This window comes from Labeo rohita, chromosome 1 (genome assembly GCF_022985175.1).
Source record: "Labeo rohita strain BAU-BD-2019 chromosome 1, IGBB_LRoh.1.0, whole genome shotgun sequence".
Lineage (NCBI taxonomy): Eukaryota > Metazoa > Chordata > Actinopteri > Cypriniformes > Cyprinidae > Labeo > Labeo rohita.
In genome coordinates, this window is record NC_066869.1 from 47,288,899 (window position 1) to 47,313,739 (window position 24,841).

Below are 24,841 nucleotides of genomic sequence, written 5' to 3' on the forward strand. Positions count from 1 at the left end.
CCAAAATTTTCAGAAATTCTTATTTTATTTTATTTTATTTTATTTTATTTTATTTTATTTTATTTATTTATTTATTTATTTATTTTTATTTTGCCAGTGAATAATACAAAATTTACACAGTTGTATTCAATTATTATTATTATTATTATTATTATTATTTTTTAGGTAACCAAAAAAATTGGCTAATGTTTTTTCTTGGACAAACAGCAACCTTGCATTGTGCCAACAGCGCGTTTTGTATTTTCCTATGACCTATTATCGCTAAAACAATTACCACGGAAGGTGTCATTGAAGCACAACAATCTGCAATGCGACTCAAGGGAATCTGTGTCTGAAGGTGACCGTCGTACCTTCCCTTCGTGTGACTGTTCCAGCACTGCTCCTCATCTGGGTCAGTCACTTCGTCCTCTGCACAGATGCTGTCTGGCAGCGACGACCAGAATTTCTTCGACTCCTTCAGCTTCTCCTTAATGTCGATCACCTGGAATTATGCACAGAGAGTCAGTTTAGCATACGCAACAACACTAAAATACTCGGAGAGAATGAAGATTTAGGCACATTTCGAACTGAGGGACGGATTGAGTCGGGATTATTATAAAGGAGGAGGAAGATGAGGCCAACAATTTGCATGGAAATCTCATTCTGGCTCGCCGCACAGTTCACTTTTTCAGTTTTAACACTGTTAGATAATTCATTGGGGACCAGGTGCAAGTCTAATCCTCCTCTAAGCTGTTCTGGTATTTTCTGTACCAACCAGAAGGACGGATTTTCTGAAAGTGACTGAATGGGATCGCTGGAATCTCTTCTCAACCCACCATGGAGCAGTGAGAGGTTTAGAAATTGGACTTGTTTGCAGGCATTATGCCAAGATTTATCTGTCGAAATTGCCTATAAATGTCTAGTCCATTGTTAGACGTGTCACTGGTTGTCTGTTTCACTCATAACATGCCTTATTAAACGGTTGCTGTTCTTCAACTCTGTAGACATCTACTGGCTAGCAGTGCTTGTTAGGGCAAGCATCACTATTACTAGTACTTCAAATTGGGATAACGATTTAAACAACAAACAAATTATAACTATACAATGGTTAGTTGCATCACTTTGGAGTCTTTTCAGTGATTTTTTCTACATCGTTGCACCAGTAAGTGGCGACAAGGGACCAAATATGAGTGTATCAGTGACTCATTCATTCAAGTGATTCACTCAAAACACAAACAAAAAAATCATTGAATTATTCACTCAACCAATTCGTTTAAAACATTGATTAATTATGGAACAAAGTAAGAAAGCTGTGTGTTTGTAAGAAACAAATAAATCATTAAGACATATTTAACTTCAAACTGTTGCTTGTGGATAAAATATGTCCTCTATCCATAATATTGCTTTCTTCAGTGAAGTAGTTGAATCATTCACTCAATCAAGTTTAAAACGTTGATTCATAACAGAATAAAGCATGTATACTGACTGAAACATTCACTATAACTGATTTGTTCAAAAACTCATTGCACAGGAACAAAACAACTGGCTGCCTTAATGAGTAACTCATTGAATCGATCATTCAATTGATTCAACTGATCACTCAAGAACACAGCATGTGTGTATCTGACTAAAGCATTCACTTAACTGATCAACTGAAGCATTCACAAACACTGATTCACAGGGATTAAAACGAAAAATGGCAGTTGTTATGAGTGACTTATTTAATCGTTCATTCAAGTGATTCATTCAGTAACAAAGCATGTGAGTGTCTGACTGGCACGTACACTTAACAGATTAACTGACGCATTCGCAAACAAAGATTCTCAGGGACAAAACAACTATTTTATTGTTATGAGTGAGTTAAACTTGAATCATTCACTCAACCATTTAATTTAAAACATTGATTCATTACAGAATAAAGCGGATGAGTGACTGACTGAAGCAATGGCTCCCTTTATGAATGACTCACTGAATCGTTCATTCAGTTGATTCATTCAAAACACTAATTACCTCAGGAACGAAGCATATCTGACTAAAGGATTCACAAAAGCGATGTCCTGAAGCATTCACAAACATGGATTCACAGCGATAACAACTGGGTGTCGTTATGACTGAGCCATTGGATTGTTCATTCAATTGATTCATTCAAAACACTGATTCATTCAAGAAAAGAGCATGTGAGTATCTGACTGAAGTATTCACTTAAGTGATGAACTGAAACATTCACGAACGCGGATTCACAGGGATAAAACGACTGACCGTCATTATGAGTCTTTGAATCATTCATCTAATCGATTCATTCAAAACACTGATTCATGCAGAAACAAAAAGCAGTTGCAGGAACAAAGAACAGATTCACAGGGTTAAAACAAATGACTACCGTTATGTGTGAGTTACTGAATTGTTCATTCAATCGATTCATTCAAAACACTGATTCACTGACTGAAGGTTTCCCTAACCTATGAACTCAAGCATTAATGTGCATGGATTCACTCAGCAACAAAACAAATGGCTGTCTTTACGAGTCGTTTATTCAATCGATTCATTCAAAACGACTGAAGCATTCGCTTAACCTATGAACGGAAGCATTCATGAGCATGGATTCACTCAGGGATAAAACAGCTAGCTGGGATTATGAGTGAGTCATTGAATCGTTCATTCAATTGATTCATTCAAAACACTGATTCATTCAGCAACAAAGCAGGTGAATGTCTGAAGCATTCGTTTAACCTACTAACTGAAGTATTCATGAGCATGGATTTACTTAGCGACAAAACAAATCGCTGTCTTTATGAGTGAGTCATTGAGTTGTTCATTCAATTAATTCATTCAAAATATTGATTCATTCAAGAACAAGGCAGGTGGGGCCTGAAGCATTTGCTTAACCAATGAACTTTTGCATTTACAAACACAGATTTACAGGGATGAAACAACTGGCTGTCGTTATGAGTGAGTCATTGAATTGTTCATTCAAATGATTCATTCCAAACACTGATTCATTCAGGAACAAAGCCTGCGAATGACTGAAGCATCTTTTTAACCTATGAACTGAAGCGTTCATGAACATTGATTCACAGGGATAAAACATCTGGCTGTCGTTATGAGTGAGTCACTGAATTGGTCATTGAATCGTTCCATTCAAATCACTGATCCATTCAGGAACAAAGCATATGAGTGTCCGACTAAAGCATGAACTGAACTGAAGCATTCATGAGTATGGATTCACTTGGAGACCAAACAAATAGCTGTCTTTATGTGTGAGCCACTGAATCATTCATTCAATCGAATCAAAAAATGCTGAATCGTTCAGGAACAAGACGTACTGCATCTTGTTAGGAGATACACAACAATATTGTGTCAAAAACTGTAAGTTACTCAACTTATTGCTGTATACAAACACTCTTTCTTGTGTCACATCAATAGAATAATACAGTCAGTTCGTTTCATAACTCATTCGCAGTTTTTGTGTTGAAGACATAAATGATTCTTCAAATCATATGGCTTAATGAAGAGACTAAATAATTTTAAATTTTTCCCAGATGGTCCATAAAACAAAACAAATACAAAAAGTACGATCAAATCGCCATGCAGAGCATCATGGCGCAGGTTTTTGACAGAAAAGAACCGCTAATCTCATCCATTCTATGTAGCTAGTAAAGTCTAGTTGAACAGACTCCTTGAAAAGATTCCTATCAAGGGTTTCAGTCAGTAATATACTTGTATATTCCACTTTGCATGAGGTGTACCTTCCAGGTACAGGCGGTCTTCACTGAACCAAAGGTGCACTCTATTATTTATCTGCATTATACTCTTACTGCCTTTTGAGCGAGAGAAAATTAGCTCGTGCCGAGACACTACAGAGTCATCGATAAAATCTTGCCTTCTGGTACATCACCAGATCTGAGCCCAGAGCATCAGACGTGTACAGATTGATTTTATTAATGAAGTGCACTGCACTCCAGAAAGCAAACAGACTGATGCTTATCAGTGCAGGGTTCTGACTGATCTGATGGAAGATACTGTATATGCCACATAAATCGTAGGAAACAGTGTCATGTGACTCGTGTTAGGGGTTAAGTAAATTCAAGTAAATTGATCCTGCATGCTTACATTTTTTTTTTACTGGAAAATAAGATGATACTTGCCAAGGAAAGGCATTAGGTTGAATCCAGCTTTGATCCTTGACGTGGGGTTGTTTTTGGAGTTATTTTCTGATATTAGACCTGTATACACACCATAAATACCTCATGCAAAATGACATTAATTCTTGTCGGCACAGGAAACCTGTACACATCCTGTATGTGTCATCATGCGAGTATATTAGGTTTCTGACATATAATAATGATATAACGGGATTAAAAGGTGCCGGATGTCACGTTCTGCAGAAATAAGCTGCGCTAAATGACGGCGAGGTTATCTGCCGAGTCAACAGCAACAGCCAGAGGCACGACATTAAAGAATGCGCATTGACGGCGTGTCAGAGTTGGAGACCGCTTTGCCCTTTTTGAAGTGCTAATCCGCGAGCACGGGCTGCAGAGATCTGGAGCGGTTTCACACCGTGCGTTTGGTTAGCATTCATAAGCTGTTAGGCTGGATGCTGATATTAACACCTTAGCATGGATGCTCTAGGAGGGTGTAAAGATAAACACAAAACAGCGAAACGTACAGGAAAAGTAGCTGAGATGTGATGTTTTTGTTAGATTTGGTACATGTGGGATTAGATTAACCTTAAGCAACAAATAAACACTTTCTTATTACTAAATATTAGCTATGGGAACCACAGCAAAGTCAAAAACAAAGGAGTAAAGCGAAATGACAGAATAGACGGTTCTCTTAAATTAGTAATAATTAAACATTTTGTAGTAAAAATAAATAAGACTATTTAACTATTTTGTAAAAAAAGAGTGACGAAACAAAGAAAAAAAAGATTTTTTTTTACAAACTGTATAAACTGTAAATTAAGTGCATGAAGAACAACTAAAATAAATTTCTGTGTAAATTGTTGAAATAACGATTCTTCTACAAACGTCAATTTCTGCAAAATTACGTCAAACGTTTTAATACTTCATTGCATAAACTGGCTGTTCTTTTTATTACTAGTTTTGTCGGCTGTTGCTTTAAATGCTCTAGCTCGTTGAAGCAGGATGGATTCTGATTGGCTGTTTATGTTTTTATTGTCATTCAGCAGACAAAAAAGCAGGATTTCAACTATATTGCTCCTCTATGCCTTTATCGTTATGATCTATTTTTTAAAAACATATCTTTATCTTTGTATGTCAAGGGCCTTAAGACTAATTATATTAGCATAGTTCACATAAAAAATCACATAAATTGCTGCATTCTGCGTAAGCTGCATTGTTAATCGTAAAACCATAAAATTGTGACATTGCGTAAATCAATGCAACCTGCAATTCTTGCAATACTTCATTACATTCTTTAGGTTTCAATTCATGCATTATGATACATTTACACAGACATTTGTTGTGTTTCGTGAATGCATGCACTAAATAAAAAATGCTTTTTTTTATTTGCATGTGCCCAGAACAAAATCTAAGCATTCTGATTTGCACAACAGATTTGAGATAAAGACCCACTCAGCAGCTACCTTTTTGCAAGACGCTGCATAAACACCACAAAGGCAAAGGTGAGAAAAATACATTTCATTCACGTAAACATTTCTTTCCAGCAAGACCGCTAGATGCTGCTGCACCTCTGAGAGAGAGAGAGAGAGAGATAGAAAGACTCCCCAGACAGTAGAGAGCGTGCCAAGAGCGTGCATATAAATAAATAAACCAACTCATGTTTCAAAGGTGTATTAAAATACATGCTGTGTATTAAGAGAAGCCTTATGTTAGCGGTAAGTGAGTGGCTGTATATTGGGCAAGCGTTGCGCGCTGGGACAGGCTGCGGATCGTCTAACCGTTTGGCCACACAGATCATTAGCACACAGGCCTGCCAGAAGGGATGAGTTAAGGGCAGAGCTGTTATTCGCTTGGGCCTCATTGCTCAACGCGCGCCCGAGCTCGACAACAGCCAGACAGCAGAGTCCGAACGCTGGCCATCATTCCCTACATGTGCCACGGCTCGACACGTGGGTTACCGGCAAATCTGCAGCTCCCCGATGACGCGATGTTCTGGGCTAAAGCATTAGACGCCTTTAAACCAATAGTTCAAAGCTTCAAATGAAATATTAGTCACCCACATGTCATTCCAAACCCATTTGCTTTTATCTCTTATGGGAAAAAATCAAGTCATACAGGTTTGGAATGACTTGAGGGTGAGTAAATTGATTTGCAGTCAAAAAGTATATTATTCATTCGTAGCACTCATTTAGAAAGCATTTCTGTAACAGGCGTCTCAGTCTAGAAAACAACAGCTGAGACGTCATTGTGTTATCTGTGGAAAAGCATCCTTATTTTCTGTGAATGTGTCACTGTAATTACTGCGCCGGTTCAAAAACACCCGAAAGTATTGCAGAATCTAGACAGAGCGGAGGAAAAAGCCATAAATTGATTTATTTTTCTTGTAATGTAGTTTAATTAATGCAACTACAAGTCTGTTTTTTGGTAAAGCAAAATTAGCTGGTTTGGTAGAGAAAGCTTGAACTTTTTTCAAAGTATCTAATTTTCAAAAATTTTAGTAAAACAAAATAGGAATTTAATTACTAAACCACAAGAGCATACATGTTACAGTGATTTTTTTACCATGGTAAAACAAAGGAGAATGTCAAAAACAAATGGTAAAAAAATATTACCGTTTGGCCTCTAGTGGTTTATTGCCGAAAAAAAAACAAAAAAACAAACATATATACACACACACACACACACACACACACACACACACCACAAGAGCTTGGATATTAGTCATTTTTTACCAAGGTAAACAAAATCGGATGGCCAAAACCAAAAATAAAATCACTACTGTCCAGCCTGCAGTGGTTTATAAAATAAAATAAAATAAAATAAAATAAAAATACAGCAATGTAACATAGATTTTTTTTTTATACAAATGCAATAAACTACTGGAGGCCAAACGGTAAAGTTTTTTACCATTTGTTTTGGGCATTCTCCTTTGTTTTACCATATGTATATATATATATATATATGGATATAAGTCATTTTTTACCATGGTAAACAAAGCCGGATGCCCAAACCCCATGATAAAATCACTAACGTTCAGCCTTCAGTGGTTTATTATATAGATAAAATTAAATTAAATTAAATTAAATAATTAAATAAATTAAAATTAAATTAAATAAAGACAGCTATGTTTAATAAATATTTAGTTTTATTATTAAGAATACAACAACAACATATATATTTCCCAATTTCTATGTGTCCTAATTTCTATTGAAATTAGAGTTATTCTGTACCATGGTAAAACCAAGGAGAATGCCCAAATCCATGGTATAAAAACCCTGCTATTTGGCCTTCAATGGTTTATTGCATTTGTATAAAATAAAATAAAATAAAATAAATATAGCAATGTACACACACCACAATAGCATGGATATTAGTAATTTTTAATTAGTAATAAAAAAAAAAAATAGCAATGTTTATTAAATATTTAGTTTTATTATTAAGAATACAACAACTAATATATATATATATATATATATATATATATATATATATATATATATATATTTCTATTAGTCCCAATTTCCAATATGCATACAATTTCTTAATATGTCGTCTGTTTAAAATAATGGCAGGCTCTCTGGCTATATCACTTCAACTGGTGCAGCTTTGCTATTTTATGTTTTTGAACATATGTCATAAGAATAGAGGGTCAGCCCTGTCCGTTTTCTATCAAATGGATATAAATGTGCCTGTAACAGCATACCGGTGGAGTTTAGCCTCTGGACTCCTTTTCACTTAAAATAGGAGGAAATGTTTGGTGGGTACAATCCATCATTGTGGTACTAAATGTGCTCGGCACCATTTAGACCTGATAGTTCTCCGGCTCGCAGGGGAATACAAGCAGGACCCATCATTGCTGGCCAGGTCTACATGCGACTTCCAACCTTCAAAATTCCCCTGCAACTGCCCTCTATTAGAAAGTTTAGGAGATGACATGTCCCCAATTTATAATGATTTTATTCCCAGCTGAGTTTTTCTTTCCCTACGCTATGAGGCCCATGCCTATGTAATGATACGTTAAAGACTGCATGACTAGAATAACAAGAAAATTCATTATGCTGAAGACTGCAAAGGGCATGCAATAATCATAGCAAACAAAAGATCCTTTTGAAATGATTGCTATGCTGAAGGACCGTTCTCATGATTTCAGTGCAATAAAATGCACAAGATATTTTCTGATGTTATTTTTACTGTCAGTATGATTTTGTATTTTCTCTTTTGCTGTGGCATGCAAATGCACAGTATTTCATTTTATTCTTTAAAGTCACCTTCATTTATAATTAAAAAAAAAAAACTTTGTGTTTCATAATACGTTACATAAGTTCTGGTTGTTATTTATGTTATTCGAAATAGGAATATGTCTTGAGAGATGTTTATTTGCCTTAAAATATTGCCTTTTCTTTCTTTTTTATGCATAAATCTAATTATATTGAGTAAGGTTTAACATGTTTCTTGCTTTAAGGATGCTTATGTATATTTATTAAAAAACAAGACAAAAAACGCTGATTAAGAAAATTATTTTTGGCAATGCAGACAGCTAAAATTATGCATCTCCCAACAATTTTACTGTAAATGTAAATGTAACTGACATTTTCACTTGGAAACACATTGCAAGTACAATATTTCATGATGGTACAACGCACAAAAAAAACAAAAAAAAAAACTCAATCTCAAATGATTTTCCAAAAACCCAGGCACATCAATAAACCATTTAAGGCTTTTATGGGTCCTTACATATTTTGTACTTAATGGCAATATCTAAATGTAATTTAGATTTTGTCTTTTTTTCTTCATTAAATGCACCAAAAAATAACCATAAAGGCATTTATAATATAACAAAAGATTTAAAATGCACCTACAACCTACATTTGAACTCATTTAATATCCGTTTTCACTTGAAAACAATTTTATATTTTGCTGTAAGGTTATTTTTGAGTAAGGTTTAACATGTTTCTTGCTGAAAGGATGCGTATGTATATTTAGTAAAAAAACAAGACAAAAACATTGATTAAGAAAATTATTTTTGTCAAAGCAAACAGCTAAAATGATGTATCACCCTACATTTTTAGTCATTTAATTTACATTTTCACTTGGAAACACATCACAAGTACAGTGTTTCATGATGGTTTAATGCACAAAAATAAATAAACAAATACATAAATAAATCTAAATTTTCACAAATCACTCTTTATGGTTTTGTTTTGTTTTTTGTTTAATAAATTGATGCTTTTGTTATGCAAGGATGCATCAACAGTGGCCATAAAGGTATTTATTATGTAACAAAAGATTAAAATTTTACTCATTTAATATCCATTTTTACCTAAAAAAAGATTTGATGTTTTCTCTTTTGCTGTGGCATGCTAATGCACATTATTTAATTTATTATTTAAAGATTAAAATAGGAATAGGTCTCTAATGCTGTATATATGCATTAAGATATAATTGCTTTTTTCCCTTCTTTTTTTTTAAGCATAAATCTAATTATATTGAACAAGGTTTAACATTTATCTTGCTTTAATGATGTTAAGGCATGGTTATTAAAAAAAAAAAAAAAAAAAAAAACAAGACAAAAAATATGCAGCAACGCAGACAGCTAAAATGATGTATCACCCTACATTTTTAGTCATTTAATTTGCATTTTTACTTGGAAAAAAATAATTAAAAAAAATAATATAAATAAATAAATAAATAAATAAATAAATAAATAAAAATCAAAAATAATTTTCAAAAATTCCTCATTATAAAAAAAAACCCAGGAACATCAGTAAACCTTTTATAAAGGCTTTTATGGGTCCTTATATATTTTGTACTTAACGGCAAAATCTAAATGTGATTTAAATGTAATATAATTTAGATTTTGTACTGGGTCAGTAACGCTTTTTTTACTGATACTTTTATTCTTTAAATAATGTAACAAAAGATTCAAATGACAATCCCATCCTACATTTTTACTCATTCAACATCCGTTTTCACTTGAAAATACATCACACGTCACAAGTAAAACGGCTTTCAAACAGTGTTTTTCACGAGCTGACCCTAACTAAGCATTTCCAACAGTTCAAAGGCACTGCCGACTTCTGTAACAGTGAAAACCAAGTTTACAGCCTCGTCTCTTGTGTCTACAGTTCACCCTTCCCCGAAGCCCGAGATCTTGGAAGTGATGTCAAATGCCAGTTGAACCAGTCATGCAAGCGTCTCGCTCTCGGCTCCGCATACCAAATGCGCCCTCGCCGCTTCATGTGGGGCCGGCTTCGGTGACCCTTCTTAGCGTCTGATCAAATGGCTGGTGAGTCACGTCCCTTAAAGCATTCCTTGTGAAGATCGGGGGCCCTCCACGACCCCTCAGAACAGCGTCAGCGGGCCGAGCCGTGTGAAGATCTGAGGCTCGTATAGGTCAGAGCTCCTCATTAGGACTACTTGTTCTCGCACTCCTTCCTCCCTACGGGAAGAAGCGGCGTGGTGTTAATGCGGCATCTCATGCTGCTGTAGATTAGACGTGTGGAGTAGATTTGGCTAATTGGACGGGGGATTACGCAGCATGGTGTTTCACTGTTTGTGTCATTCGCAGTCAGGAACACGTCCCCTGGCGTTCTGTACACAAACAGCATGCGAGTGGCATTTCGTCCGAGACGATATTTGACTGATTAAAAACCTGAGTTATGATTTATGCTCATTAGAAATCAATTGGACTCCAATTGAGTGAGCTTGCATGTGGGTTTTGACATGAAATACTTGACATGTTCTGCAGTGTGACATGATAAATGCCATCTGAAATCATTTTAAACTGGATTTTAGCACTGGTTTTGTCCATTAGATAGATTTATTAAAATCAAGCACTGTAAAAAAAAAAAAAAAAAAAAAAAAAAAAAGTTGCAAATAAGATTACTGAAGTATGCTTTACTTCTACTTCAAAATTTTACATTTAAAGTGATACCTGCAATTTTTTGTGAAAATTACTAGCAATTTGAGTGAACATATCTACACCAACTGTTTTTTGATGTATTTGTATAATAATAATAATAATAATAATAATACAATTATTTCCCAATATACATTCATATTCATTTTAAAATGCTATTCATAATTACAAAGAGCAATTGCTTTAATATGCATCAGCTACTTGTGCTAGAAAAACAATTGCCTCATTATAAAGACTAATTTTATGTTTCAAGTGACTGATAATGATACACTGACAATTCAATTCTGTACAAAAACAACTTTTAAGGCCTTAACCTGACTTACACATTGTCTAATTAATATTTTGTGTAATATCATAGGCATGAAGTAAATAAATAAATAATAGAAACAAGCTTTGTGCATGGTTGAATTTTCAAATATGTTGCAACCAGTGGCTAAAATAAAATAAAATAAAATAAAATAAAATAAAATAAAACAAATAAATAAAATAAAACACAGGAAATGTGTTATCATACTATAATTTGTTTAATATTTTAAAATAGATTTTAATTTTCTGTTTTCATTTTAGTTTTTTGTATTTCGGTGTGTTGTCATTTTTATTAGTTTTTATTTATTATATTTGAAGATTTTTAGGTTTTAAATGTAGTTTTAATCATTTTAGCTCTTCAAAAACAGAAAATTATAAGTTTAAGCTTTAATAATAATAATAATAATAATAATAATATACACATCATTATTGAATAAATACACCATTTAAATTTGACTTTTGTTTTTATTTTTTAAATCAGCATTTTGTTGTATGTAAATTACTTCTCAAAACTTTTTCTTTTAAAATAAAAGCATACTTTTATTCAGGAATGATGCATTAAATTGATCTAAAGTGACAGTAAAGACATTTAAAATGTTACAAAAGATTTCTATTTCAAATAAATGCTGTTCCTTCGAACTTTGTATTCAACAAACAATCAATGGCTGCTGAAAATTCGGCTTTGCATCACAGGTATAAATTACATTTTAAAATATATTAAACTAAAAAAAAAATGTTACTCAGTATTATAATAATATTTCACAATATTGCTGTTTTTACTTTTTTTTTTTTTGGTGTATTAGGAAATAAAAATCCCACAGCGAAACCATTTTCTTCTTGGCACTCTTCTTGATTTTATGAACAAACTCCTGACATGAGCACAGCAACCAGTGGACGTCCCGATTAAGAGCAGGACTTAGCAAGCTGCCATCAGAATGTCAAAACCCTTCTATAAACACATGCATGTATCCAGATGAGACGGTCCTCACATTGCACCGTCTAGTCATCTGCTTTCTCATGAAAGCGCTAGTGAACCGAGTGACACCACTAAGGCCGACCCTCCGCATTAATTCAGCGCTTTTTACAGCCCGTCTTCTTGACGTTCCCTGCCAAGAGCTGAAAGCCAACCCCAACAGGATGAGCTCCGAGCGATGTAGCCCCTTTCTTTTTAGTGCCTGTCACTGCAGACCCTCATATATCAGTGCAGAGCTTTAACGTTTAGCTGAACGTTTTAATTACAGCCACTTTCGCTAGCAAAACAGTAATAGTTACGCATCTCAGAAGAGAAAACAACTGCTTTGTTGTAAACGTCAGTTCTGGTTTCCTTTTACAGCTTTCGACACTGTTGATCAAAACACTTTTAAGGAGTTTTTTCACCCAAAAATAGAAAGATTTTGTTTTGAGAAATGTAGCATTACATCACTTGCTCACCAATGGATCCTCTGCAGTGAATGGGTGCCATCAGAATGAGAATCCAAACATCTGATAAAAACATCACAATAATCCATAAGTAATCCACACCACTCCAGTCCATCAGTTAACATCTTGTAAAGTAAAAGTTGCGTGTTTGTTAGAAACAAGTCTGTCATTAAGCTTTGTGCATGAGTGAATTTTCAAATATGTCACAGCTAGTGGCTGGGATTGAAAATGAAATAAAATAAAATAAAATAAAATAATGAATAAATAAATAAATAAATAAATAAATAAATAAAATAAAAGAGAGGCTATATGAAATAAACTGTGGGCGCTCATATATCAGCGTAGAGCTTCAACGTTAAACTGAACGTTTTAATTACAGCCACTTTTCGCTAACAAAACACGTTACGCATGTGAGAAGAGAAAACAACTGCTTTGTTGTGAACATCACAGCATTGACTAAATGATCTGGTTTCGCTTTACAGCTTTCAGCATTGTTGATTAAAACATTTTAAAGAAGTTTTTCACCCAAAAATGAAAAGAGATTTGTTTGTAGCATTACATCACTTGCTCACCAATGGATCCTCTGTAGTGAATGGGTGCCGTCAGAATGAGAGTCTAAACAGCTGATAAAAACATCACAATAATCCATAAATAATCCACACCACTCCAGTCCATCAGTTAACATCTTGTAAAGTGAAAAATTGCATGTTTGTAAGAAACAAATCTGTCATTAAGCTTTGTGCAGGATTGAATTTTCAAATATGTCACAGCTAGTGGATGGGGTCGAAATAATATAAAATAAAATAAAATGATAAATAAATAAATAAATAAATAAAATAATATATATTTTACAAATATATGCATTTTATGAATAAATACATTAATGAATACATAAAATAAAAAAAAATGATAAATAAATAAAATAATATATATTTTATAAATGTATGAATTTTATGAATAAATGAATGAATGCATACAAAATAAAATAAAATAAAATAAAATAAAATAAAGGCTATATGAAATAAAACTGCGGATGGTCATACATCAGCGTAGAGCTTCAAAGTTTAACTGTACGTTTTAATTACAGCCACTTTCGGTAGTAAAACACGTTACACATGTGAGAAGAGAAAACTGCTTTGTTGTGAACATCACAGCGTTGACTAAATGATCTGGTTTCTCTTTACAGCTTTCAACACTGTTGTTTAAAACATTTTATAGGAGTTTTCAACCCAAAAATGAAAGAGTTTGTTTGTAGCATTGCATCACTTGCTCACCAATGGATCCTCTGTAGCGAATGGGTGCCGTCATGAGTCCAAACAGCTGATAAAAACATCACAATAATCCACAAACAATCCACACCACTCCAGTCCATCAGTGAACATTTTACGAAGTAAAAAGCTGCATGTTTGTACAAAACGAATCCATCATTAAGGTATTGTATGTTTAAAAAGTCACTTGTGGTCAAAATAAAAATAAGAGTCCATAATAATGCCTCCTCCAGTAAAAAAGTCTATCTCTTCTTGTCCTCTCAAATCAAAATCCAGTTTAGAGCTGTTTTGGACTGTTTTGACTTGTAAACGGTGCTTGATCCGTGCAGATTTCGCTCCTAATTCAGACTAGACTTTTACACTTGAGGAAGCAATATGATGGATTATGGATTCATATTTTGGAGTTAAAAGCATCTTAATAATGGATTTGTTTCTTACAAACATGCAGCTTTTTACTTCGTAAGATGTGAACTGATGGACTGGAGTGATGTCGATTGTTTGTGGATTATTGTGATGGTTTCATCAGCTGTTTGGACTCTCATTCTGACGGCACCCATTCACTGCAGAGGATCCATTGGTGAGCAAGTGATGCAATGCTACATTTCTCCAAATCTGATGAAGAGTCAAACTCATCTACATCTTGTATGACTTGAGGGTGAGTACATTTTCAGCAAATGCTCATTTTTGGGTGAATTATTCCTTCAATTGTTAGACTACAGAAGTGGACTGGCTCTTGAGGCAGATATAAATAGGTTGAGATCCTGTCTGTATGGTAGAAAATATGTCTTTCGATCAGCTAATATGATAATAACTGATGTGCACGACTACATATTCTCCAAATATGTGGTGTAAGGGTCAAAGAAATCCATTTTCGTGTTTACACAGACGAAAAAAAATGTGTCCAACAGCAATTATTTTGAAAAAGGGCATAAATTTGACATAACTTCACACAGCATCTCTTTGTTTTAGCACTTCCACACAATATGTAGCAGCACAACTGTTTTCAACATTGCTTGAACTGCAAATCAACATATTAGAATGATTTCTGAAGCATCAGCTGGCACTGAAGACTAAAATAATGATGCTGAAAATTCAGCTTTGCATCACTTACACCCAGTAATTTCAACCATACTGGCAAACTTGTTGGGTACTGTAAGCATATTAACATGAACACCACAGAAATCCCTTTAAATAAACAGAAGAACAATAGAGGCGCTATTATGAGTCCAGAAAGAAGATCTATTCATTATGTTGAAATGTCTTGCCCTAAACACCAAGACTCTCATTATTAAAAACACTGTGTACAGTTTGATCCAAATTTGAATTCTGAGCTCCCTGTTGGGCTTTTCTTCTTTAAATAAACTTATTCGTTGTTTCCCTCCAGAGCAGTGAAATGATAGATTGATGTATGTTTTGTTAATATTAAAATAGTCATCTGTTATACTTTCCTGTCTTGCATTCCAACCAAACACAAGCTATATTACAAACTATTCTAAACACTGCAGTACAAACACAGACAAAGAACAACTGGGTCCTTTTACTGGCGTCCTTCAAGATTTCAACATTACACAGAAATTATTCCTATTGATTTCATATTAACGTACAGCACTATTCAAAAGTTTGGGGCTGGTATATGTTTTTTTTTTTTAAAGTCTCTTATGCTGACCTAAGATGCACTTATTTAATGAAAAATACAGGAAAAAATGGTAAAACTTTGAAATATTAATAGAAATTTAAAAGAACTGATTATATCGTAAAATGTAATTTATTCCTGTGACGCAAAGGTGAATTTTCAGCATCAATACTCCAGTCTTCAGTGTCACATGATCCTTCAGAAATTATTTGAATATGCCGATTTGCTTCTCAAAAAACATTTCGGATTATCATTGTTGAAAACAGTTGGAGTTAAAACATTTCTATTATGGATTTGTTTCTTACAAACACTCAGCTTTACACTTAAGACGTTAACTGATGGACTGGAGTGGTGTGGATTACTTGTGGATTATTGTGATGTTTTTATCAGCTTTTTGGACTTTCATTCTGGCGGCACCAATTCACTGCAGTGGATCCATTGGTGCATTTGAAACAGAAATCTTTTGTAACATTATAAACGTCTTTACTGTCACTTTTGATCAATTTAATGCATCCTTGCCAAATAAAAGTATTAATTCAATTTATTTCATTTTTAAATAAACTTGTTTGTTGTTTCACATTAATTTCTACAGCACTGTTAAAAAGTTTGGGGTTGGTAACATTAACATTTTTTTTTTTTTTAATTCTGTTTTGATCATCTAAGCTGCATTTATTTGATCAAAAAAAAAAAAAAAAAAAAACAGGAAAAACTGTAAAATTCTGAAATGTTTTTACAGTTTAAAATAATTCATTTCTATGTAAATATATAATAAAACTTAATTTATTCCTTTGATGCAAAGCTGGATTTTCAGCATCATTACTCCAGTCTTCAGTGTCACATGATTCTACAGAAATCATTCTAATATGCTAATTTGAAAATGATTTGAAATATTGCTAATTTGCATACATTTTTAGAATGAAGACACTTTCAAAATTCTAGTTTAATTCTTTTGACATGTTAGAGTTAAAAGTTTTTTACAGAAGGATTTTTGGGTATCTCATTTTGTTACTCTTAGAACAGACAGAAAACAATATATTTGTACAGTTTTTTGGGGGAGTAAAATGTTATATAAAAGTATAAAATTATATATAAACAAACCCCTCTGTAAAAACCTTCAGGATATAGACAGGATTAAAAATGTAACGTTTGGTGTGTGAAGTAGAGATTTCTGGCTCAGTGTAGGAGAAAAAACTCATTTTGAGAAAATGGCCTTTAAAAATATGGATTGTAATTGAAATCTATTGACACAAATAGATAAAGAGCTATAAAAGAAACACATAACAGGGTCTTTTGGATGTTTTCTTTCCACTAGTCTGAAAAAACACTTTATGAAAAACCAAAAAGCCCAAAATCTCAAACTTGACAGGTACATGAAAAAAAACCCTTTAGTCTGTGATGCATTTTATTTGTCAGGATTCTTTGATGAACAGAAAGCTCAAAAGAGCAGTGTTTATATGAAGTAGAAATCTTTTGTAACATTATAAATGTCTTCACTGTCACCTTTAAACAATTTAACGCATTCTTCCTGAAAGTATTAATTTCTTTAAAAAAAACATCATGCAGCATCATGCGCCTTTTTATTTGCTCCAAAATGAAATCTGTTCAACTTTTTTATATCATGAACAGTCTGTCACTAATATTGCCTCAAATTACAAACCCTTATGGAAAATAAATGACATTTGGTTGCTACAAATGGCTTTTATTCCCTGAATGAGGCCCATTATCTTTGTATGAAATCTTCATATACATTTCTCTCTCTAGTAATGTTTTAGTTATGTGCACTATTAACTCAATAATCCATCTGTATTGCTTCCGTCTGTACGTTTTGTATTCTACATCATATTCATCGTTTCATTTGCTGTGCCGCTTGCGGAAAACCCTCCGTTGCGTTATTTGCACATAAAGGCTTTGTGGATATGAATATAGTCTGAGTTTGGCTGAGAATATCTCCAGCATCTGTGTAAAGGTTACGCGTGCTGAGGTTTCATTGTCTGCTGGGCTGTTTGTGTCAAAAAAGAGGCTTTGGGTAAAAGGTTGTCCGTCTGAAAATTTCTCAACTATGAACACGACGATAAGCCTGCGAGGAACGTTCCAGATAAAGCGATTCCCCATGCAGCTGGACTCCGAAATCCAGTTTATCTATGCAACATGGCTATGAATGTAATGTGTTTACGGGTTAGTTAGAGTCTACAGACATATCCATTTCCATGATAAATGCACAACGCACCCTGTGTGTTAGATCGGAGCGGTGATCCATCAACCAGCGTGCCAGCAATTCCTAGAAAACTGTAATCTACGTTAAATATGAAAGCGCCGAATTGGATGGATGACATAACTGCGGCGTATCAACACGAGGGCGCTTTCAGGAGCTTCCCAAAGGTTCTTGCGCTTCATGGTTATGAGCTATATATTATTCATGCATGAAAAAAAAATCTCAGACTGCTAGAACAGAGGGGTCAGACCTAGAGGAAGCGTACACATCGCCTCCCATGATGCCCCCGAAATGAACGCCTCATCTTCTGCTTGAGCAATGCCGTCACATGCTCGCGTGAAGCAGTTCCCCTCGTCTCGTTTCTGCCGCTGTCATGGAAGAACACATATGCATGATGCTCAAAAGAAACTAGGAACACCTGCTTTCTGGTTGCATGCATTTCTGATACAAAAACGCAAATGTTTTACATGCATTGTTGTCTTTTTTTCATTTTCGCTTATCAAATTGCCAGATGGACTACAGAAAGCTTCCTTTTTGACCTTTGGGACTTTCATTTAAAATACTGTATAATTAGTTGTTTTTCATCACTTCATTAGCAGTATATATCGTATGATTAATTGTTTTTCTTTAATTAGTGACATATCATTTTTAACTCTCAAGTATTGCCAAGGGTTGTTTTTCCATGCCAATTTATAATATTTCCTTTTTGCGCCTCAAACATCAGAATCACAGCCAAAACTGAGCTGTCAGATTATTATACGATTACTATTTAGTAATTGAATCATCTGCCACAACACTGCACATATTAATTAAGACTTGAATCATTTATTAGTATGATTTAATTCTGTATTTACATATGCTGTATACTTATACAAGTGCAAATATGTAATTAAATATGCATTTATAGTTGAGTCATTAAAAATGTTCATTATTTTACCAAAATAAGAGGGATCATGCAAAATGCATGTTATTTTTTTTATTTAGTACTGACCTGAATAAGATATTTCACATGTTTACATAGTGCACAAGAGAAAATAATAGTTGAATTTATAAAAATTACCAGTTTAAAAGTTTGCATAGGCTTGATTCTTAATACTGTGTTGTTACCTGAATGATCCACAGCTGTAATTTTTTGTTTAGTGATACTTGTTCATGAGTCCCTTGTTTGTCCTGAACAGTTAAACTGCATGCTGTTCTTCAGAAAAATCCTTCATGCCCCATAAATTTTTAGTTGTTCCAACATTTGAACCCTTTCCAACAATGAATGTATGATTTTGAGATCCATCTTTTCACACTTAGGACAACTGAGGGACTCATATGCAACTATTACAGAAGATTCAAACGCTCACTGGAAAAAAACGTGCATTAAGAGTCAGGGGGTGAAAACTTTTGAACAGAATGGAACTGTGTACATTTTGCTTATTTTGCCTAAATAGCATATTTTTTTTTTTTCATTTAGTACTGTCCTTCAGAGGCTACAGAAGATATTTACATGTTTCCCAGAAGATTAAATAAGTAAAACCCTGATCTTCAAATTCCAAATGTTTTCACCCCCCCGGGCTCTTAATGCATGGTTTTCCTTCTGGAGCATCAGTGAGTGTTTGAACCTTCTGTAATAGTTGCATACGAGTCTTTCAGTTGTCCTCAGTGTGAAAAGATGGATCTTATTATTTTCTCTTGTGGACTATGTAAACATCTTTAATATGAAATATCTTGTTCAGGTCAGTACTTAATAAATAAAACATGCATTTAGTATGATCCCTCTTATTTTGGTAAAAGAATTAACATTTTTAATGATTCTGAAAGAGGGATGCAAACTTTTGACCTCAACTGTAAATCCATATATTCTTGAAAAAAAAAAAAAAAAAAAGCTTTTTATGCTTTCTTCCAAGATGCCTATTCCTGACCAAATTCCCCTCGTTTTTTGTGAATGCTGTCCCATGATGCATTGCAATAATGCATTAAGTTAGGTGTTGACTTTCCAATTTTTTTTCCCCATTGACTTTCATTTTACCTACTAAAAATAGACAGCTCAGTATGGTTTACAAGCGAGCATTGAAATGCAAAAACAATACCACTTGTTAGAAGATACTGCATGACGGATTCAACTCTGTTAAACTGTTCCATATCATCAACGTCATTATTTATGAAAAATCATTTCTCTCTTTTAGTGTGAACCAATTCATAAGAGAATGAGTCTTATAAGATGAGCGCAGATGGGCGAGTGAACAGTATCTGTCTGCTCTGTCCTTTGTCTGAGGGACTTTGTGGCACAGATGGCACATTCTCACAGTTTTATTGTTTTTTTCACCCTCTTTTTCTGACATTTAGAATAGCGATGCTTATCGCCCGGAACATCTTGAATTGCTGCCGCTCCGCCAAATATTTAATGGCATCTCTGTACTTGGTTGTTTTCGTCTTTCCAAGTGCAATTGAAGTTGTCATAAAGACAGATCTATACAATTTTGGCAAATCTGCATTTGTGGAACACACAATTAGGCGGGTCATTTGTATGTTTGTTTGTGTGCATCAGGGTTATTATAGTAGACTAAAACTGAATCTAAAACCATTTTAAAAAAGTGTTACTTGAAATAAAAATATATATTTGTGTGTGTGTTAAAATGTACATTTTAAAAAAAATAAAGAACAAAATAAAAAAAAACTACAGATACATAAAAAAAACACTAGAACTAGAACTTAAAAAAACAAAAACTAAAAAATGATTCCAAATATTAATTGAAAACTATTATGTCAGTGATACTTAAGTAACACTTGTGTGTTACATAAAGCATACATAAATAAAGCAAATAAATAACCTTATCAAAGAGCAAAAGTCATCAATACAGATCTGAATTTCTGAGGTCAATATCCAGTCATGATGGTGATAATGACTGTATTCACTGGAAAAGGCTCAGCGATGCCTCGTTAGCACTTCTTTCGCATTTTTACCCTCTGCTCTTATTAACGGAGCCATTTGCAGATAGCGTTGAGCATTATCCATTTCGTACGGCACTCTAAAAGCCTGCATTACTTAAAGTAATCGTAGTCTTCCAATCAATACTGTGCAAATAGCCATTTAAGGCCTATCACGTCGTCCTGCTTTATGAAAGGCTGTACGGGTCAAACTGGACAAGCTTTCTGTTGACTTTAGCCAGACTGCTGGTCTAAAATGGCTATTTGTTTTGTTTATGTTACATTCACAGGCTTTCATTCACACAAAGTCTGTCAAAACAAACCACATGTATGTCTGTAATAGCTACACCCATGATCACTGACAGGAGCTTTGCATGCAGTTTTAGGTTAACCAAACTATGCAAAATCACTTGGGAATGATATGGGTGTGTGCATATACATCTAAATTAATACTGTAACTTTTTCACAGTTTTCACTGTTATTTTCCACTTTATATTTACTTCTCAGTCCATGTTCTGTTGCTTTAAACATCATCCTGTAACACATTCCTATAATTATGAGCGAATGATGAATTCAAGTGTACTTGTTGGAAATCAACACTTTCATTCCTGAACAGCAGAGGTTACTGCAAATGGCACTTTGACGCTGGAAAACACTCATAAATTAGCTTCAGCCAGCAGGACTTTCCATGTCAAGTGTGTGAGCGTGTTGTGTGTTTTATGGGGTGTTTTTGCTAATCCAGTGTGTCCTAACGTTCCACCGGAGGCCTGTTAGCGCACCTGAAGCTGCCATCTAATCACCAGTCCTCTCTGTTTGCCTTTTATTGCCAATTGAGCTGCTCCGACTGAGGCTCGATGGCGATTGTGAAATTTTAATGCAAGTGCGTTTTTATTGCGTCTTTTCCAGGGCATAATGAAAATAGTTCCTGATCATTTTGAACATTTACGATTGTTGTTTTCATGTTTTATGGATTGTTGAATGGTTGATGAATTATCATGGAACAATTTCCACAGACAAAATATTGATGGTCATAAATACTGAGTGATTAACATATTCATATGCCATGGTGGTACCATGGTACAATGCTAAAAAGTCCAAAAATATGGTTTTCCCATCTCTGACAGACAACATACTGTCTATGATAAGTACCATATTTATGTACCATACTGTTACAATGTCCAAAAAAATGTTAATTATTTTGAAAATGGTGAGTATTACCATAGTACTTGTCCAAAAAACAGACAAACAAACAAACAAAAAAATATTATGCCAATTTGCATACATTATTTTGTAAATGGTGAGTATTAGTACGTGTTAGTAGTAAAATGAAAATGGTATTACCATAGTACTCACCCTCAAACAAAAACAGACTAATAATATTATTGCAATTTGTAATAATTATTTTGAAAATGGTGAGTATTACTGTAGTACTTGTCCAAAAAAAAAAAAAAAAAAAAAAAAACTTGTTAAAAAAATAAATAAATAAAATTGTTAAAAAAAATATATATAAAAATCAATAAAATATTATGGCAACTTGTATTAATTATTCTGAAAATGGTGTGTATTACCAGAGTACTCCAAAAATAAAATAAAATAAATAAACAAATAAAAAAGAAATAAATAATTGTATTAATAATTTATTAAAATAATAAATAAAATAAAATAAAAATTGTCTAAATGGATGGTAATTCTATGGTCATTTAAGTACAATTTTTTTTATTTTTTGATATATATATACCATGGTTCTGAATGATTATCATATATTATACCACAGTATTACTAGCATGTCAAAAAAATAAAAATAAAATGAGTATACATTGATTGTGACTGTAATACCATAGTATTACCATAGTACATTTTTAAATGAACTATTCAAAAGCAATAATAAGTACCATGGTACTGAAAGATTACCATATTTATGTACCATACTATTACTATGTCCAAAAAAACACTGCGATACTATCATCAATTTTAATAATTACTTCAAAAATTGATGACAGACTGATTGTGCTACTAAATGATTGCCAATCCAAAATACAATCATGTCCAAAAACATGGTAATTAACTATGATAAATACAATGGTACTGAATAATTACCATATTACATACTTAAGTATTAATATGTTCAAAAACATGGTACCATATTTTTTAAAAAAATAGTAATATTTTAGCTATTTTTAATATTTTGAAACTGATAATAGACTTCAATTCATTTTTAACCAAATTTTAAATAATTGTTATTTTTTGTACATTTCTTTTAATGATTATTTTAATTCATTTTATGTAAAGCACTTTGAATGACCATTCTGTATGAAATGTGCTATATAAATAAACTTGCCTTGCCATATTCTCATACCACTGTATTACCATAGTACAGGTCTGAATACATGATAATTCTACTGCATTTTTACACAGAAACAGTGACAAATACCATGATTACCCTATTAATATACCATGGTGTATGTATCCAAAAACATAACAGCATGCCCAGAAATGTAAATGGTGATGCTGTGCTCCCTTTTAGGATATCACTTATCAGTAAAGTGGTTAACACGATAGTCAGACTGATATAATCAGGCACAGACTCACATTGTTTCACCATTTGCTCTTTAACAAGAGCATTAAACTCTCTCTAATTGAGCAGAGCGTTTTGCCTTATTGACCTCCCATCATGCCTTCTAAGACGACCCGGAGAGCGAGAGGGAAGCAAGTTGGAGCCGACAAACGACTGAACACAGGAGAAAGTCAAGAGGAGATTAAGACGACGAGGCTTTTTGAGGTTCCTCTGCGCTTCAGAGAAGCGGGATGTCACTTGATCAACAAAGAGAGAGGAATTTTACTGGCCCCTTTCTTGCCGGGACATGAATGGATTTTCCATTGGCATGACGTGTGGGGAATTGCAAGTTCGGGATACACGAAGAGGAGGCTATTGAGATGCACTGCCAGTCGCTGGCACTCGCTCCATGTGACATCAGGGGTGGCGCGGTTCAATTACGTTAAATTAATTTACCAGGTGCTTCTGAATAACAATACGGCCTGCATTAATGAAGAGTACGTGAGAATGGATGGGGTGACAAACGCTTGGTCCTGAAATCAACCTAGAATGTATAAGCACAGGGATCGTGTTAAAAGGGATAGCTCAGCCAAAAAAATGGAAAAAAATGGCGCAGAATGGAGAAAGTGCAGATGTTAGGAAATTAACCGACCACTCCTTTTAATATAATAAAACTGCTCTAAAATGACAAAAAAACACCATATGACTTGTGCACCATCTTCTGAAATTGAATGATAGGTTTGTGTGATAATAGACAGACTGAAATTTAAGCTGCATCGACTCAAATACGACACAAAAATTATTGTCAATGATCACAACTACAAAAAAAGAGTATCATATAAGTAATTAATACTTTAATACTTGTGCACTACAGTATATTCAATGCTGTCAAAGTCATGCAGACCAAAACAGACCAAATTTTAAATGAAGATATATTTGCATGCACTTAAATATAATATAAAAATGACTGCAATTATTGTAATGATTGTTAATGTCACATTTATGTCTCCAAAGCACATAAAAATCATTATATCAGTAGTCATTATGACTTGTGCACTGTATTCAGTGTTGAACAGACTGAAATGCAAGTAATGATATGGTTTTCCCCATTTAAATGACACAAAATTGATAGCCAGTGATGTTAATGTGTCATTTTTTTCTTTAAAATACATAAAAAGCCTGAATTAGATATTTCACACAAGGGAAAATAATAGCCGCATTTATACGCTTTGATTATACGCTTGATTCTTAATACGGTGTTGTTACCTGAACGACCCACAGCTGTGTTTTTTGTTTAGTGATAGTTGTTCACAAGTCCCTTGTTTGTCCTGAGCAGTTAAACTGCCTGCTGTTCTTCAGAAAAATCCTTTATGTCCCACAAATTAGTTGGTTTTCCAGCATTTTTGTGTGTTCGAACCCTTTCCAACAATAACTGTATGAATTTAAGATCCATCTTTTCACACTTAGGACAACTGAGGGACTCATATGCAACTATT

The 24,841-nt window shown here is 33.8% G+C and overlaps 1 protein-coding gene across 3 annotated transcripts in view; it reads right to left on the reverse strand.

The window, feature by feature from the left end:
• gpc6a (glypican 6a) overlaps nt 1-24,841 on the reverse strand; it is a 265,587-nt gene that overhangs the window by 12,536 nt on the left and 228,210 nt on the right. For all 3 annotated transcript variants that reach the window (XM_051108184.1, XM_051108192.1, XM_051108199.1), the window contains one exon: nt 351-481. In XM_051108184.1, the coding sequence (XP_050964141.1) occupies nt 351-481 (131 nt within the window). The remainder of the gene's footprint in view (nt 1-350; nt 482-24,841) is intronic.